The 15840-nt window shown below is 55.1% G+C and overlaps 1 protein-coding gene across 1 annotated transcript in view; it reads left to right on the top strand.

Moving 5' to 3' along the window:
• The window catches only part of PITPNM3 (PITPNM family member 3), a 99389-nt gene extending 85704 nt beyond the window's left edge, over positions 1-13685 (top strand). The window contains exons 15-20 of the mRNA XM_075559591.1: positions 1633-1749; positions 2408-2556; positions 2775-2924; positions 4660-4843; positions 9190-9318; positions 13380-13685. Coding sequence (XP_075415706.1) covers positions 1633-1749; positions 2408-2556; positions 2775-2924; positions 4660-4843; positions 9190-9318; positions 13380-13685 — 1035 coding nt within the window. The remainder of the gene's footprint in view (positions 1-1632; positions 1750-2407; positions 2557-2774; positions 2925-4659; positions 4844-9189; positions 9319-13379) is intronic.
• Positions 13686-15840: the final 2155 nt, after the last annotated feature.

Below are 15840 nucleotides of genomic sequence, written 5' to 3'. Positions count from 1 at the left end.
TCTCTAGGGACTGGTCTCTCCTGACAACATGTCCAAAGGGAGTCTCTCCATCTCATCCTTACTCTAATGTCGACATTAAAACGATATACATAATTTTAAAAAAAGATGGTTCATCGTAAGTCAAATATGAGAAGACTTCAAAGAGCATGTGGGAAAATTCCGTGGCCAATGCTGCCTGTCCCTAACAAAACCTTTGCCATTTGAACCGCTGCCGTGTGCACAGTTCAGTCAATTCAAGGACATTGATTTCATCTGCCATGGGTGCAACCATCCCCGCTTAACTCCCTGCTATTGAGTTGATGGCGTCTCACAGCGGCCTCACTGGAACACACTAGACCTGCCTTAGTGGGTTTCCGAGGCTCTAGCTCTTTAGAGGAATGAAAGCCTTCACCTTTCTTCTGTGGAGCCACTGGTGGTTTTGAACTGCTGACCTCATAGTTAGCACCCCAATATGTAACCCACTATGCCACCAGGGCCCCTGTGTTAGTCTGGGTGGACCAGAGAAAGAAATTCATACACTCATGTGTATAAGAAAGAGCTTTATATAAAAGAGCAATTGTACATAGAGAAAACATCCAGACTCATCCAGATCAAGTCCATAAGTCTGATCTTAGCCCATATATCTGATACAAGCCTATAAATTCCTCTTCAGACTCATGCAACACATGCAGTGACACTGAACGCAGGAAACTCGCAGGCCAGGGGGTGGAAAGTCTTGTGGATCCAGTGGCAGTGGAAGCATGTCAGCACTAGCGTGGGTCTCCAGTGGTCCCTCCAGCTTCAGGGCTCCTGCTCCATGTGACTTGTCAACAGGAATGTCTCACAGAGAGAGTGTTTCCCACCTCCAGGGAGGAAGACAGGAGTTCCCAGAATTGTCAGAAGGCCACACCCACACTGGAGGACTCATTGGCTATGATATGATTGGCAGGCTAGACTCACCCCTTCCCTCAAATGAACAGATTATGTAACTTCCACAGCCCCCTCCGGTCCACTACTCATGTTCAAATCCAGGGACTTGATCAGGAAGAGATTGGCAGAGTTGGATTGAGACATCACATGGCCAGGATTAAGTGACTTGGGTCTGGAAGGCTGGGCAAGGTGTGGTGGGCAGCCGAGGCCATCAGGGGCCTTCAGGCGGTGGAATGAATCGAGACAAGGCGGTGAAGATGTTCGGGGCTACGGAGATGGGTACAGATTAAATGCTTGTTCCAAAAAGTCTCCCAGAATGGGATGGGCACTGGCTACGTCCTGATAAGGACCTCCCGATGCCCTTCCTTTAGGTTCACACCTGAGACACTTCCCACTGCACGCCATGGAGGTTGGGGGTGAGCTGTGATGTGAGTGTCCTGAGCGGACGCAGGAGTCCCCAGTCTAGGACTGGGGCGATGACAGGTTGGGAGGGCTGGCTGTGACCTCAGGGGCCGTGGGAAAGAAGCAGAAGCAGAGAAGGGGCACTTACAGAAGCCCCCATGAAGACAACATGAGGGGTTCCACGCTCTATGCCTCTCACGGACTCTAGCGGAAGCTAGTAGGAAACATGCCCGTGCACATGCCTCTGGCAGGTCCGTAGGACAATCCAGCATAGAAAGCACGGCCGAGACCCCGGCTGAGCCAGGTCTAACTCCCCTCCAGAACGTCACCGCTAACCACCGCGCCAATGACGTCATCGCCGCCGAAGACAGCCCCCAGGTCCTGGTGGGGCGCTTCATGTACGGACCCCTCGACATGGTCGCTCTGACTGGAGAGAAGGTACTCTAGGCTGGGGTCTCCCTCCTCAGTGGGCCCCACCTGATACTCAGATGGATGGGTGGCTGCAGGAGGGTCGGGTGGGGGTGCCCAGAGCTGGGGGCCACCTCCTGCCCGGCCAGCTCACTGGGTAAGGCTGGCTGGAGTCCCGCCCTAGTGTTGGGGGCGGAGCACAAACCATTAAGTCTTCAGGTTTGAAGTTGGGGTTCCCCCGGAGGCACTTGGTGATCTCTTTCTGAGAAACCAGCCCTGGAAAGCCCTAGGGACCACATTTGTACTCCTACGTGCGTGGGGCCACCATGAGCTGGCATTCATCCCATGGCCCTGGTGAACTGGGGGCTGGCGCAGTGCTCAGGAGAGGGAGGGTCAGGGTGGCAGGAAGAGGGTAGGGGAGGCTTCCCAGTGCTCCTACCTTACAGGAGACAAGGAGACCAGTACAGGGTCTCCAACAGGGGGCTTGAGGGATGGGGAGGATGAGGAGGGTGAAAGGCAAGGGTAAGTAAAGGGCCAAAGTTAGGGTTCCCCTTGGGCAGAAGCCTGACGCCAGGTCAGAGATCAATCCTACAAGACCCCAGTGGCAGCCTGCAGCCTCCTGGCACAGGCCCTGTGCTAGTCTTCCGTCCCAGGCTTCAGCAAGCCCCTGCCCCTCTGTGGCCTGCAGGTGGACATCCTGGTGATGGCCGAGCCGTCATCGGGCCGCTGGGTGCACCTGGATACGGAGATCACCAACAGCAGTGGCCGCATCACGTACAGCATACCCCGACCCCGGCGCCTAGGGGTCGGTGTCTACCCAGTGAAAATGGTGGTCAGGTGAGCCCTGGGAGGTGGTCTCGTAGTGGTGTGGTGGGCTCTCCTGCCAGGCAGGCCTGCCCAGACCCTGTCTGCATGGAGTGAGGCCCCCCACTGTGGCACCAGGATCCTCTGGGCTCCTGGCCCAAGGCAGAACTCAGGCTCTCACTGCACTGACCTCGAGGCTCAGGCTAGCCAGTGGCCCTGACTGCATGTTGATACAGGCAGGTACCTTTCAGGGGTGACCAGACCTGTGCGATGAGCTACCTCACGGTGCTGCCCCGAGGCATGGAGTGCGTGGTGTTCAGCATCGATGGGTCCTTTGCGGCCAGTGTGTCCATCATGGGAAGTGACCCTAAGGTTCGGCCAGGTGCTGTGGACGTTGTCCGGTATGTGTGCATTTCCCCTGGTGGGAGGCAGTGTGGTGGGGGGGCAGACTGGGAATATTCTTTTGGCTTCCTCTAGGGGATCCCTGGGGGCCCAAAGGGTACGAATTGGGCAGCTAATTGCAAAGTCATTAGTTTGAAACCACCAGCCACTCCAAGGAGGGAAGTCAGAGCGCCCAACTTCCCTAAAGAGCGACAGTCTCAGAAACTCACGGGGCAGCCCTACCCTGTCCTCCAGGGCTTCTGTGAGCCAGCAGGACTCAATGGCAGGGAGCTTGATGGTTTGTGTTTGTTTTAAGGTTTCCTCTAGAATCCCACTAGGAATTCTTTTGAACTTCTGGGCTGGGAGCTGGGACATCCTGGTTCCATTTCCAGTGGTAATTTACTGAGGGTCCTCAGGAAGACCCCCCCCCTTTTCTGGACTTCATGTCCTTCATTTGCTCATCCATCCATTCATCCATCCATCCATCCATCCATCCATCCATCCATCCATCCATCCATCCATCTACCCACCCTAATCCTGTCTGAGCATCCCCTCTGTGCAGCCCCAATCAGGATAGAATCAATGTGTGCTGGCTTTCTTTTGCTGTCGGACAAGCTGTTCCAAACATAGTGGTTGAAGACAGTACTTTGTTATTCTGTCTTGTGGTTCTGTGGGGGACAGGGGGAGGGTGTGAGGGGAGGTGTCTGTCTTAGTTATCTAACACGATTATAGAAATACTACAGATAGTGGTTATAAAAACAGAAATGTACTTGTCCACAGACCGGGAGTTAGAATCCCCCAATCAGGCTGCCGGCTCTAAGGGAAGGGCTCCTCTCTCTCTGCTGGCTCCAGAGGAAGATCCTTGTCCCTCCTGAGCTTCTGTCCCGGGCCACCTTCATGTGGCTTGGCACCTCTCTGTCCCCATCTCTGTGTGCTTGCTTGCTTGTGTAATCTCTCTTTTGTCTCAAAAGAGATTGACACAAGATCTAATTGACAGGAATCTTGCCTCAGTAACATAGCAAAGGCCGTTCACTTGCCAATAGGATCGGAACCATAAGTAGAGTCGAAGCTTTACAGCGCATTCTGTGCGGGGGAGACAGTTCCGTGCAGTGCAAGCAAGGGCCTCGGAAAGCTCCACTGCCCTTCCCAGCCTGCACCCTTCTTGGCTTGTCACAGCTAAATTCTCTTTGTCTTCTGTATCTGGTAATCTTTACATGTATTGCTTTTGTAAAAGGAAATGTGTGTATGTGTATATATATATATGTGTGTGTATATATGTATACATATCATTTCATTAAAAAAATCATTTCCATCCTTCAGGGGTGATCTCAAGTCCCACCTCTCCCTGGAAGCCCACCCTGCTCTCTGCAGTCACCATTAGCTGCTCTCTGCCCTGGCTCCTGACCCTCCATTCGCTCTGTGTGTTAGCCAGCCTCCCATAAGGCCCCACCAACACCCTGGGTTGACGTGGCTCCGCGTCCTTTCCACTGGTTACCGGTAGATGCCTGGGAAGGTCCCCGGCTGGGTCATAAGAAGCCGAGAGCTTCCCGCTGACAGGGGGTTATGGGGAAGGGACCCGGAACAGAGGGCTGGAGTGGGGAGGGTGTTTGTGGGCAGGCTGGACCAGGGGTGCGTATGTGAGGGGCCCCCTCGCCATCCCCAGCGCTCCCAGGAACAACCTCTCCCGAGGTGAGGCAGGTGTGGGGCCTCATGGCTGGCAGGGCCCAGGCTGAGCCCACAATGCCGTCGTCTCAGCCACTGGCAGGACCTGGGCTACATGATCCTGTACATCACCGGGCGGCCGGACATGCAGAAGCAGCGCGTGGTGTCGTGGCTGTCCCAGCACAACTTCCCCCAGGGCATGATCTTCTTCTCCGACGGACTGGTGCACGACCCGCTGCGGCAGAAGGCCATCTTCCTCCGCAACCTTGTGCGCGAGGTGAGGGCAGGTCGGGTCGGGGCTTGGCCACACCCCCACAAGGCGGGGTCTCCTCCGCAGCCACTAGGAAAAAGGATCTCCCATCCTGAGAGCCTAAAGCCTTTCCTGCTCTTTCCCTTCCCGCTCAGCCCCTGTGGGCTTTCATAAGTTTCTCCTGTAACTACAGGTTGCACAGGGGTCTCATGCTGTTCTTTGAATGGCCCTGGGTGGCATCCCTGGATACCCATGGTTAACCTTCTGAGCTGCCCACCAAAAGGTTCACAGGGTTTTAGTCCACCCAGAGGTGCTTCGGAAGAAAGGCCTGGCGATCTGCATCTAAGAAAACCCTATGGATTACAGTTTATGCCCTGACACGCACAGGTTGCTATGGTTTGTTAGTTGGTGGTCAGGTAGGTGTTTTTGCCCTTCTTGACAGGTGATCCTCTTGAAGTGCAATATTCCAAAAGCTCAACATTAGACATGCCCTCTTTTCCTTCTGACTCTTAGAGCCTAATTGGTACTGTCTACATCTGGTTACTTCTTCAGCAAACACTTACATGTACCTAAAGAGTAGTTCTGTACCTAAGGAGTCCTGGTGGCCCGGTTGGTTCAGCGCTGGGCTGGTAACCTCAAGGTTGGCCGTTCTACTCCACCAGCTGCTCTGAGGGATAAAGACAAGGCTGCCTGCTTTGTAGAGGTTTATAGCTTTGGAAACCCTAGAGAGCTCGTCGACGGTGCCCTATAGGCTAGCTCTGAATTGGAAGTGACACGGTGGCAGTGGGACACGGTGGCAGTGGGTTTGGCTCTGTTGGATTGTGTGCCTGGAGGGCAGTGCTGGCTCCCCAGGTGGAACTCACAGCTTCCATGCAGGAGACCCAGGTTCGACTCCTGCCAGCGTACTTCCTGTACTGTCTCCACCCCGCTGTTGGGGGAGGCTTGCAGAAGCGCTGTATTGCCGAACCTGTTTCAATGGAACATTGGGCTCAGAGAGATTGGCAATAGAACCCCCAGGCTCAGGAAGAAAAGCCCAGTGAACCACTTCCAGGAACCAGCCAATGAAAACCCTGTGGGCAACCATGGCCGAGCCACGGCTTATGGAGGGCATGGCTCAGTCCCGCAGCATTTCCTGAGATTACCTCTGATTTGCCGACAGCTAACAACCAAAGGAGCCCTGGGGTCATACGGGGTTACCAGTTAGGTTGCTAACCATGAGGCCAGCAGTTTGAAGCCACCAGCCGCTCCGAGGGAGACTGACGAAGCTTTCTGCTCCCACAAAGGATTGATAGCCCCAGAAACCCACAGGGCAGGTCTTCTCTGTCCATAGTGTCACTAAGAATCAGAATGGCCTCGATGACATTGAGTTTAAAAACAAAACAAAACAAACCTCTCCCAACATTGTGTTTCCTACCCTGTGTGTGTGGCTAGACACAGGCTGCAGGGCATGCTCTCCAGAGCTGATCGCTTCAGACGGGATCTCCTTGGACCTGGGTGCTCCTTCGCCCAGCAGCAGCAGCAGCACCACTTGGGAGCCTGTTGGAATGCAAAGTCTCTGGTCCCAGCCCCAGCTTCTCAAGTTCACTGCCAATTGAACTCACAGCAGCCCTGTAGGACAGAGCAGGAGTGCCCCCATGGATTTCCGAGACTATGTGACTCTTTCTGAGGATTATGATGTTTTCTGAGAGGAGAAAGCTTCATCTTTCTCCCGCGAGTGGCTGGTGGTTTTGAAATGCTGATTTTGTGGATAGTAAGCACTAGGCCACCAGGGCTCAACTTACTCACTCCGGGACTCTGAGCAGGAGGTCCAACAAGTTGTTTTAATGAGTCTTCCAGGGGATTCAGATGTGCACAGAATTTGGGGGGCCACTGGACTAGAGCAGAGCTTGACACACCATCTGGTCTGTGAGGCACAGCCAGCCCCACACCTGTTTTCCCACGGCCTGCCAGCTAAGGCTGCCTTTTACGCTTTTAAAAGGCAATAGGGGTGGGGGTGTCAAAAGAATGATGGCATTTCATGACATGTGACAATGGCTTGAATCCAAATGGCAGTGTCCATAAATAACGCTTCATTGGGGCAAAGCCAGGCTTCTTTGTGTGTGCCTCATCTGTGGCTGCTTCTGCTGCAGTGAATCGCCGAGAAGCCGCAGGGAACACGGGCCTAGGATGCTCGCCCTCTGGCCCATTCCTGCACAGGACGTTTGCCACCCTTCCCCTAGAAGAAGACCAGGTCAACTAACACGTTGCTCGTGCGCCCCTTTTACACCCCACCGGAGAAAGCTCTTAGCTTTGCGTTGGTGGCCTAGTGGGTTACAGGCTGGGCTGCTAACTGCAAAGTTAGCAGTTTGAAACTACAAGCCGCCTCATAGAGATTTACCATCTTGGAAACCCACAGGGGCTGCTCTGTCCTGTCCTGTATCTAGAATGGCCATGACTCGGAATCGGCTTGATGGCAGTGAGTGAGTGAGGTCAGGGACAGCTTCTTAAGAGCAAACCAGACTCACTGCCGTTGGTCGAGTAGGTGCTGACTCCTAGAGACTGCCCCCTCCCCACTTTGGGTTTCTGAAGCTGTAACGATTTTGAGGCTGTAACAGTTTCGAAGGTCCCTTGTAGCACCGATGGTTGAAGCTTGATGGCTCCCCTAAAGGGTGGTAGTTTGAATGTACCCATCAGCGTCATGGAAGAAGCATCTTTCAGCCAAGAAAGCCCCATGGGGCAGGTCTACCCTGTAAGACTGTGAATCAGAATCTACTTAATTAACGATGACAACGACTATGACAAGAAGGATGACTGAGTGAGTGAATGGATGAGCTGGGCCCGGGGAGAAGGGAGGGGAGAAATTCTGCTGTTAGCCAGTCCAGGCTGCTTTGGCCATGGGGCATGAGACACACCAGGTCTAGTATGTGGCCCAGGGGAGCCCCAGCATCAAGGGCAAAGGTGAGGACCAAGAAGAGGCTGTCAGGCCCCTAGAGCAGGAAGAGGGGCTAGCAGGAGGAGGAGGGTTCAAGTCTGGGGAGGAAACTCGGGAGAGAGACACCATCCAGATACCAGGGCGTGGGACGGAGAGCCTGGGCCCTGCTTCCGGTGGACGAAAGCTGGTTAGAATGAGGCGAGGGGCTGGGGACTGAGGAAAGCCACAGGGAGCCCGTTCTGGGGTTTAACATAAAAGGAAAAGCCACCTGGGTGAGCTAAGAACTCAGGAGACATCTCTTTGGCAGGGGTGGGGGGTGTCAGAAAGAACATGTCAGACAAGGGCTGTGTGGCTCTGTGAGTCCTTCCAACTGCTCTCAATGGCTGGAGTGTAGAAATACGAAGGTGAAGGATGGACAAACAGCAGCGGGGACATTTGGTCAAAAAGGAGTGAGGGAGGGTGGCCGGGTGGTGGTGGGGAGGATGGGACTGGGGAATCTAGGATGGAAACCAGAGAATGCAGTGTGACTGGAAGGGGTGGGGGAGGGTGGGGAGCTCAGGCAGGGGGAGGGAGAGGACACAGAAGTGGGGGGCTGGTGTCGGGAAGTGAGAAGTTGGGGAGGACCGGGATCATCTGAGTGGTTGTTGGTACCATGTAGGATGATGGCGGGATATGGAGGTAGAAAAGACGACCAGGACCCAAAAGCCAAAGAAAATGGCAGGCCTTCAGGAGGGCAGAGTTGGGCAGAGAGGTGGTGAGCGAGCAAGAGGAGCGGTCAGAGTGGGAACGTGAAGGCTCAGGGTTCAGAGAGGGCAGCGTGCGTCCCACCCTGGCAGGGACAGCCACTGATGCAAAAGAGCTCATGGAGCCCAAAGACAAAGGGTGGGGGGTGTCCCCAAGGCCAGTGAGTTGTCCTGGGGCAGGAGGAAGGGCTGCTAGGATTAGGACATGCAGCCTCCAGTGAATGTGGGGGCAGGAAGATGAGGAGCACCGGAGGGAGGAGGGGCAGCACCTCAGTGGGGCTCACCCTGGATCTGACTGCAGAGCGAGGAGGCTCTCAGTGGTTCTCAGGACTCGGATGGACTTCGGGGAGGACCCCAGACCAGTGGCTGCCGGAGGGTGAGCCCCGTCTGGTGGAAGGATGTAAATGGTTCAAGGTCAGGCCAGACAGACTGGACTGCAACCCTGGCCCTGGGACACAGGTCTCTTGGCCAGGTCCTCTATAACCTCTGGGATCAGGCTGCCCTAGGTGAGCCCAGGGCGTGGCAGTGGCCCAATGGTCACAGGCAGACCAGGTGTGGGGCAGGGCAGAGAGGGAGCTTCATGGGAGCTATATCTGGAAGCTACATGGACCTGCCACTGCCAGTCACATGGTGCAGACAAAGGGTCCCCAGGCAGGGTCCTGAGGTTGGTAGGAAGCAAGCTGGAGGGGTCCCCTTGCCATGAGCTGCCTGCCTTCCAGTGCTTCATCAAGATCAGCGCTGCCTACGGCTCTACCAAGGACATCTCCGTCTACAGCGTGCTGGGCCTGCCTCCCTCCCAGATCTTCATCATCGGCCGGCCTACCAAGAAGTATCAAAGCCAGTGCCAGGTGGGTGGAGGCTGGGCTGGGGGCGAGTGCTAGAGGGTGGCGGTGGGGGCAGTCAGAGGTTCATTTGTTTGCTTATTTAGGCAAATCAGATTTTGTTCTTTCCTTTGCTTGCTCCTCCAGTCATTCCCTACCGGGCCCCTCCCATGAGGTAGAGGAGGCTTCCCAGGGTAACTTCCACCAGCCAGTGGGGGGTGGGGGACAGGAAGAGCCATGGGTGATGACAGTACAATGCATGGCAGGGGCCACAGAGAACTGTGGGACACAGGATGGAACTGCTAACCTGGGCTAGGGGCAAGGGCGGCTCTCTCTCTCTCTCTCTCTCTCTCTCTCCATTGGATGGAGTTAGATTCAAGGTTTGGAGGAGGACTTGTGGATGAGGCAGGTGTATTCTGGGAACTTCAGTGACCCAACTTGGTGGAGGGTGATGTAGGAGGGAGCAGAGAGTGGGGGTGCTGGGGTGTGGTCAGGCGTGCCTTTTGATATTGCTGATCAGCCCTCTCAGTAGTTGGAGTGAGTCCTGGAGAGGATTGTGATCAAGTTTGCCATCCAAGATCTCTCTGGCTGCAGGTGGAAAGTGGCCCTGAAGGACGAAGGGAGCCAGGATGGCACCCCAGTTTCTCGCTAGGGTGACAGGGTCATGGTGATTGGGGAGTAGGTTAAGAGGAAGTTGAGTGTGAGGTGCCTGAGAGGGAGTGGCTAGTGGATGGTCAGCCTGATGGTCAGGGGCTCAGTTGTTGCTTTGTGGTAAGGTGCCTTCAAGTTGGTTCCGACTCACAGCGACCCTCTGTACAGCCAAACGGAACCCTGCCCGGTCCTGTGCCAGCCTCACGATTGTTCTTACGTTTGAGCCCATTGTTGAATCATTGGCCTTCATCTCCTCTGGTCTTCCTCTTTCTCACTGCCGTTCTACTTCACTAAGCACAATATTCTTCTCCAGGGATGAGGCTCTCCTGACAACATGTCCAAAGTACCTGAGAGGGAGTCTCACCACCCTCACCTCTAAGGACCAACCTGGCTGTCCTTCTTCCGAGCCAGCTGTGCTGGTTCGTTTGGTAGTCGATGGTACCTTCAGATTCCTTCACAGCACCGTCATTCCAGTGGCAGAGCTTATTCTCGTATCTTCCCCGTTCAGTGTCCAACTTTCACAAGCATATGAGGCGATTGGAAATAGCATGGCTTGGGTCAGGCACCCTTGAATTTTTCTAAGTGATAACCTTGCTCTTCCACGTTTTAGAGAGAATGTGCGCAGCAGATCCACCCACTGTAATGCATCCTTCTGCTCTCTCGACTGTTGTTTTTCGGTGAGCGTTGATAGTGGATCCAAGCAAGATGAGATCCTCAACAGAGCCAATCTTTCCTCCGTTTATCATTACTGTTACCTGTGGGTCCGGTTGTTAAGATTTGGGTTTCCTTTACGCTGAGCTGTAATTTATACTGCAGGCGGCAGTCCTTGATCATCAGCAAGTGCTTCAAGTCCTCCTCACTTTCAGCAAGCAAGGTCGTGCCATCTGCCTATTGCAGGTTGCTGATGTCATTTTCTTCTTCATTTAATCCAGCTGTTCTGATTATTTATGATTTAAGTATGGTGAAAGGATAAAGAGGCCTGGCACACACCTTTCTTGATCTTAAAACATGCAGTATTCCCTTGCTCTGTTCCAACACCTGCGCTGGATCCAGGTACAGGTGCTGAAGGAGTAGTTACCTGTTTTGGAATTCCCATTCTTCCCGATGCTATCTATAGTCTGTCATGATTCACAAAGGCTTTCGAATAGTTAATACAACACAAGCAAGCATCATTCTGGCACCCCCTGATCTGAGCTAAGATCTACCCGATGTCAGCAACGATATCCTTTGTCCCACATTTTCTTCGGAATCTGGCTTGACTTTCTGGCGGCTCCCTATCAAGGTACTGCCGCAACTGTTGTCGAATGACCTTCGGCAAAATTTTACTTGCATGTGATATTATTGATATTGTTAGACGATTTCTGCGGGATCACCTTTCTTTGGAACGGGCACAAAATGGATCTCTTTCAGCGAGTAGGTCAGATAGCTGTCTTCCAATATTCTTGGTATAGACGAATGAGTGCTTCCAGCGCATCATGAGCGCGTCGACACGTTGCAGTTGGCATTCCATCAACTGGTTTTTGGCTAATGCCTTGAGGGCAGCTTGGACTTCTTCCTTCAGAACCATTGGTTATTGATCATGTGCTACCTCTGAAATGGCTGAAGGCCTATTACTGTGTATTCTTGCCTCCTTCTTTTGACTTTTCCTGCATGGCTCAATACTTTGCCCACAGAATCTTTTAATATTGCCTCTCGAGGCTTGGATTTTGTATTCAGCAATTTCAGCTTGATAGATGCTGAGCGTGCCCTTTCTTTTGGGTTTTCTAACTCTCGTAGGTCTTTGCACATTTCGTGAGAATACCTTTCTTTGTCCTCTTGAATGGCTTTTTGAAAATTTCTGTTCAGCACTTCCCTTCATCGTATCTCCGTTGGTTTTAGGTTGGAGACTCAGAGACTCCTTTCTCTCCTGTCTAGTTAATGGCCGTTGGCTTTCTTGACGTGTGATGTTCTTGATATCATCCGCTGGCTCATCAGGGCTTCCGTCCTTAATGTCCAATGGGCCAAAGCTATTCTTGAGGTGTTCTCAAAATTCAGGTGGAATATACTCACGATCATCTTGGGCTCTCATGGACTTGTTTTAATTTTCTTCAACTTCAACCTGAACTTTATAGAGGAAGAAACCAGTCACAGAGCGGTTATGTGGCTTTCCCACATAACCTGGGTGACTCTAGAACTGAGACTTCAACCCTGCTCCACTGGAAGACAAGAAGGTGTGGTCATTGGCTTGGGGCCAAGGGCTGGCGACCATCAAGCTTGTGTCACATGCTCATGGCTTTAGTTACAGGGAATGATTCGCAGCCTTAATGAGAAACTTCCTTCGGAGAGTCAAGGTTATAAGGCGCTGGCTGTGGTCAGACTCCGGCAAGGTGAAGTGTGAGGCTGGAGTTTCTGAGTTCGCGTGGATGACACAAGCCTGCTGGGGCATGGGGTGTGTCAGTTCTCCAAAGACTTCAGCTGCCCAGGTGTGGGCCTGGAGAGAGAGGCTGGGTGGGCCCAAGGTGGGTGCTTTGTCGAGCTAGTTGAGAGGTGGGTATGAAGGGAGCTTCCAAGAGAGTGGGCTGAAGTGTTGCCATGTGGGTACCAGCTGGGTCAGCAGGGAGGTGAAGGCAGATGAGGGAGGTACCAGAGGACATCAGAGCCTGTGTGTGTGTGTGTGTGTGTGTGTGTGTGTGTGTGAAGCTCAGTGAGGGTGGACAGTGAGTGTGGGAGGGAGGCAGCTGGTCAGAGAGTGGGCATCGCATTTGAAGCTCTCCCGGGTGGGGAGGTGCTGGCTGAGGACAGTAGCTGAAGTGCAGTGGAGTGAGCGTCCCCATGGAGACGTCGGAAGGAGAGGAGCTTGGCTGGCGTGTTTGTGCTGTTATTATGGGAAAGTGCGCACAAAGGTGGGTGTCAGGTGTTTGGACAGGCGTGCAACTTCAGGGTTTGCCATAGGCGCTACTTTCCGGGTTTAGTTAGGTGCTGGGCAGTTCAAAATCGCTCTGCAGGAGAAAGATGAGGCTTTCTACTCCCGTAGAGTTGACATTCAAAAACAAAACAAAACAAAAAACCAAACACCCCCCACCCCCAAACGGTAACCATCTCAGAAACCCACAGTTTTACTCTTGGCAGTTTTGCTCTGCCCTATAAGGTCGCTATGAGCCAGAATCGATTCGAAGCCAGAGCGTCCGGGTTCCAGCCTAGGAAACCCACTGTAGTTCTATTCTGTCTCATAGGGCCGCTAGGAGTCGGAATCGACTCGCCAGCATTGAGTTTGGATTGACAATTTGGATACTTGTGTCTGGTTACGACTCCTGGGTACGGGCACAGGGGGAGCCTGGGCAGTAACTAGGAGGCTGTTGGGGGTGTGGGGGGTGGGGAGGAAGGTCAGGAGCATGGGGGTCTGGAGCTGTTGGGTGGTCCTGCTCCGCCTGCCAGCCTGACCTCTGTCCCCTCTGCAGTTCCTGAGCGAGGGCTACGCGGCGCACCTGGCTGCGCTGGAGGCCAGCCACCGCTCGCGCCCCAAGAAGAACAACTCGCGCATGGTCCTGCGCAAGGGCAGCTTCGGGCTCCACGCGCAGCCGGAGTTCCTGCGCAAACGCAACCACCTGCGCAGGACCATGTCCGTGCAGCAGCCGGACCCGCCCGCCGCCAACCCCAAGCCCGAGCGCGCGCAGAGCCAGCCCGAGTCGGACAAGGACCACGAGCGGCCCTTGCCGGCGCTCAGCTGGGCGCGCGGGCCCCCCAAGTTCGAGTCGGTGCCCTGAAGGGCGGGCTGTGCTCAGAGCAGGGGGGCCACCAGGCTGCCTGCAGGGACGGGAGGGGGCTGCCTTCTCCCCGACACAGGCGTTTTCCTGCTTCTTCCCTCCCGTGTCTGTCCAGCAGTGTCCGACCAGAGAGGGGACCCTGCCCGGCTTTAGGGGGCTCCCTGGGCCATGAGGGGGAGGGGATGGAAGAGACCCAGAGGTCTCCGTGCAGTTGCTGCTGTCTCCCCTATGCCTGCGACCTCAGGCCAAAGTTGGGGCTGAGGTTTGTGTCCTGGGGTGGGGGGGACCCGGGCCTGACCGAGCTGGAGCATTTTGGGGAAAGTCGACCAGCTTGCGAGCCCCCCAGGCTGGGCCAGCAGCGCGGTCCGCCTACCCGGAGAGGCCCAGACCCCGAGACAGCAGCCTGCTGTAGTCTCTCAGCTGTCTCAAGTCAGGGGCGAATGGCTTTGTGCTTGCCACCCCGCCCCGTGTGACATTCCGGGTCACCATCGTGGGCCTGTCTCTCCCGTGAAAATGGCCACTTTCTAGGCATGAGAGGACATCCCCTGGGTTCATCCTCGTGTCCCTCCTTGGCCGTCAGGGTGTGGGGTGGGTCTGGTGCTGACAGTCTGTCCTCCTGCAGCTGTCCATTGTCCCCCTTCTTTCCTGGCTCCTGTCACCATCGCCTGTGGGCCCTCGAGGCCAGGCCTCCCTTTGCCTGGAGCCCATCGGTCAGTCTGCAGTCATGGGTCTAAGGGCCAGCAGGGCAGGCTGTGTGTGTGTGTGACTGCTGCCCTGCCTCTCTGGGCCCTGCCCTCCGCCTGTTCTTGGAGGTTCGCCCCCAGCTGACACAGATGCTGCAGTGAGACACCCGGTCTTACATCTGCCCCGGAGGCTTTTCAGGTCCATGGGCGGGTTCAATGATCACCCTTTCCACACGTCCTGAGAGGGGCTGTGGGTGGGCCAGGGGAGAGGAGCTGAGTTCTCTCCTGCTAGGACACCCCTCTGGGAGGGTCCCTACTTCTAGGACAGCCTCAGGGGGTCGCAAGTGCATCCCCAAAGGGTAGTGATCCGGCTCTCCCTGTTCTCCAAGCTCAGCCTAACTTCTCCCTCCCGATCCTGGTAGGCTTCTGGGAACTCATGTGACTTGGGCACAAACTGTTGTCTTCTCTCCCTGTCACTCTGACCCTCAGCTTGGTTTGTGCCCATGACTTCCTCCTGGGTGGTCCCAAGGTGGGAAGGACCCCCCGAGTCTCTGGTGGGGTGTTGTCTTCTGCACCTCGCCCTAGCTCCTGGCTCAGGCTTGCACCCGCAGTGGGTGTAGCCTTTAAGCCCCGTGGCTGTCACTGAGGCTGATCCCAGCTATTCCAGCCTGGGCGCCATGCCAGGGCTGGGCACCCCGCACCCCCAGGTCTGGATTCACAGCAGGCACTTGTGCCCACCCTGTGTTGCTTCTGCTCCATGTCTACCTCATGCAGCTCCCTGTAGCCTACTTCCCACGTGCAGGCTGCTGCCGGTGGGGCGGGGGGCACCTGGGTGCCCCTGCAGGGGCTGGTGCGCTCTGGGCTCCCAGTGCCCACCCTGCTCTCACCACTCAAAATACTTCTTTAGTCTGCCAGCACCCGCCCCGTTGGCCCAGCCTCATCCCCAGCTCTGTTGTTTCAGTGTAGCCCTGCATCTAAACCCGGAGTGACTGGAGAGCCTGAGGGGTGGGGTGTGTGTATCAGCCTCTTCCTCCCACCCTGGTCCTGTCTGAGTATTGCATAGCAGTCAGCCCCACCCCCCCTAACATCCCATCCTTTTGGCTCTCCACAAAGCACTAGCCCATAGGGCAGGGCTCTCTCTACCCTCCTCACACCTGCCTTCCAAAGTAGCCTGCAGATGTACTCTGATTCCCTGAACTCCCACCAAGCAGAAGCTGATGATGTATTTAATATTCTCAAATGATAACATCACCGGTGTGAGATAGCCCCCCTCCCCCCAGTTGAGGAGCAAGAGGGACTTCAGGCACAGGTCCAGGCTGGGAGCTGGGATATAGGACACAGTGGGGCGGTCTAGAGGCACCCTCCCCTGCACTGGGATGTAAGACGCCTCACCCCTGAGCTGCTGCTGGTGTACAGTGGGGTCTTGCAGACACGGCGCCCCATTGGTGTCCGTGAATGTGTGTATTTGCGTT

This window comes from Tenrec ecaudatus, chromosome 10 (assembly GCF_050624435.1).
Source record: "Tenrec ecaudatus isolate mTenEca1 chromosome 10, mTenEca1.hap1, whole genome shotgun sequence".
NCBI classification, from domain to species: Eukaryota; Metazoa; Chordata; class Mammalia; order Afrosoricida; family Tenrecidae; genus Tenrec; species Tenrec ecaudatus.
Note: the sequence above shows the minus strand (reverse complement) of the source record. Positions and strands in the feature narration are given on the sequence as shown.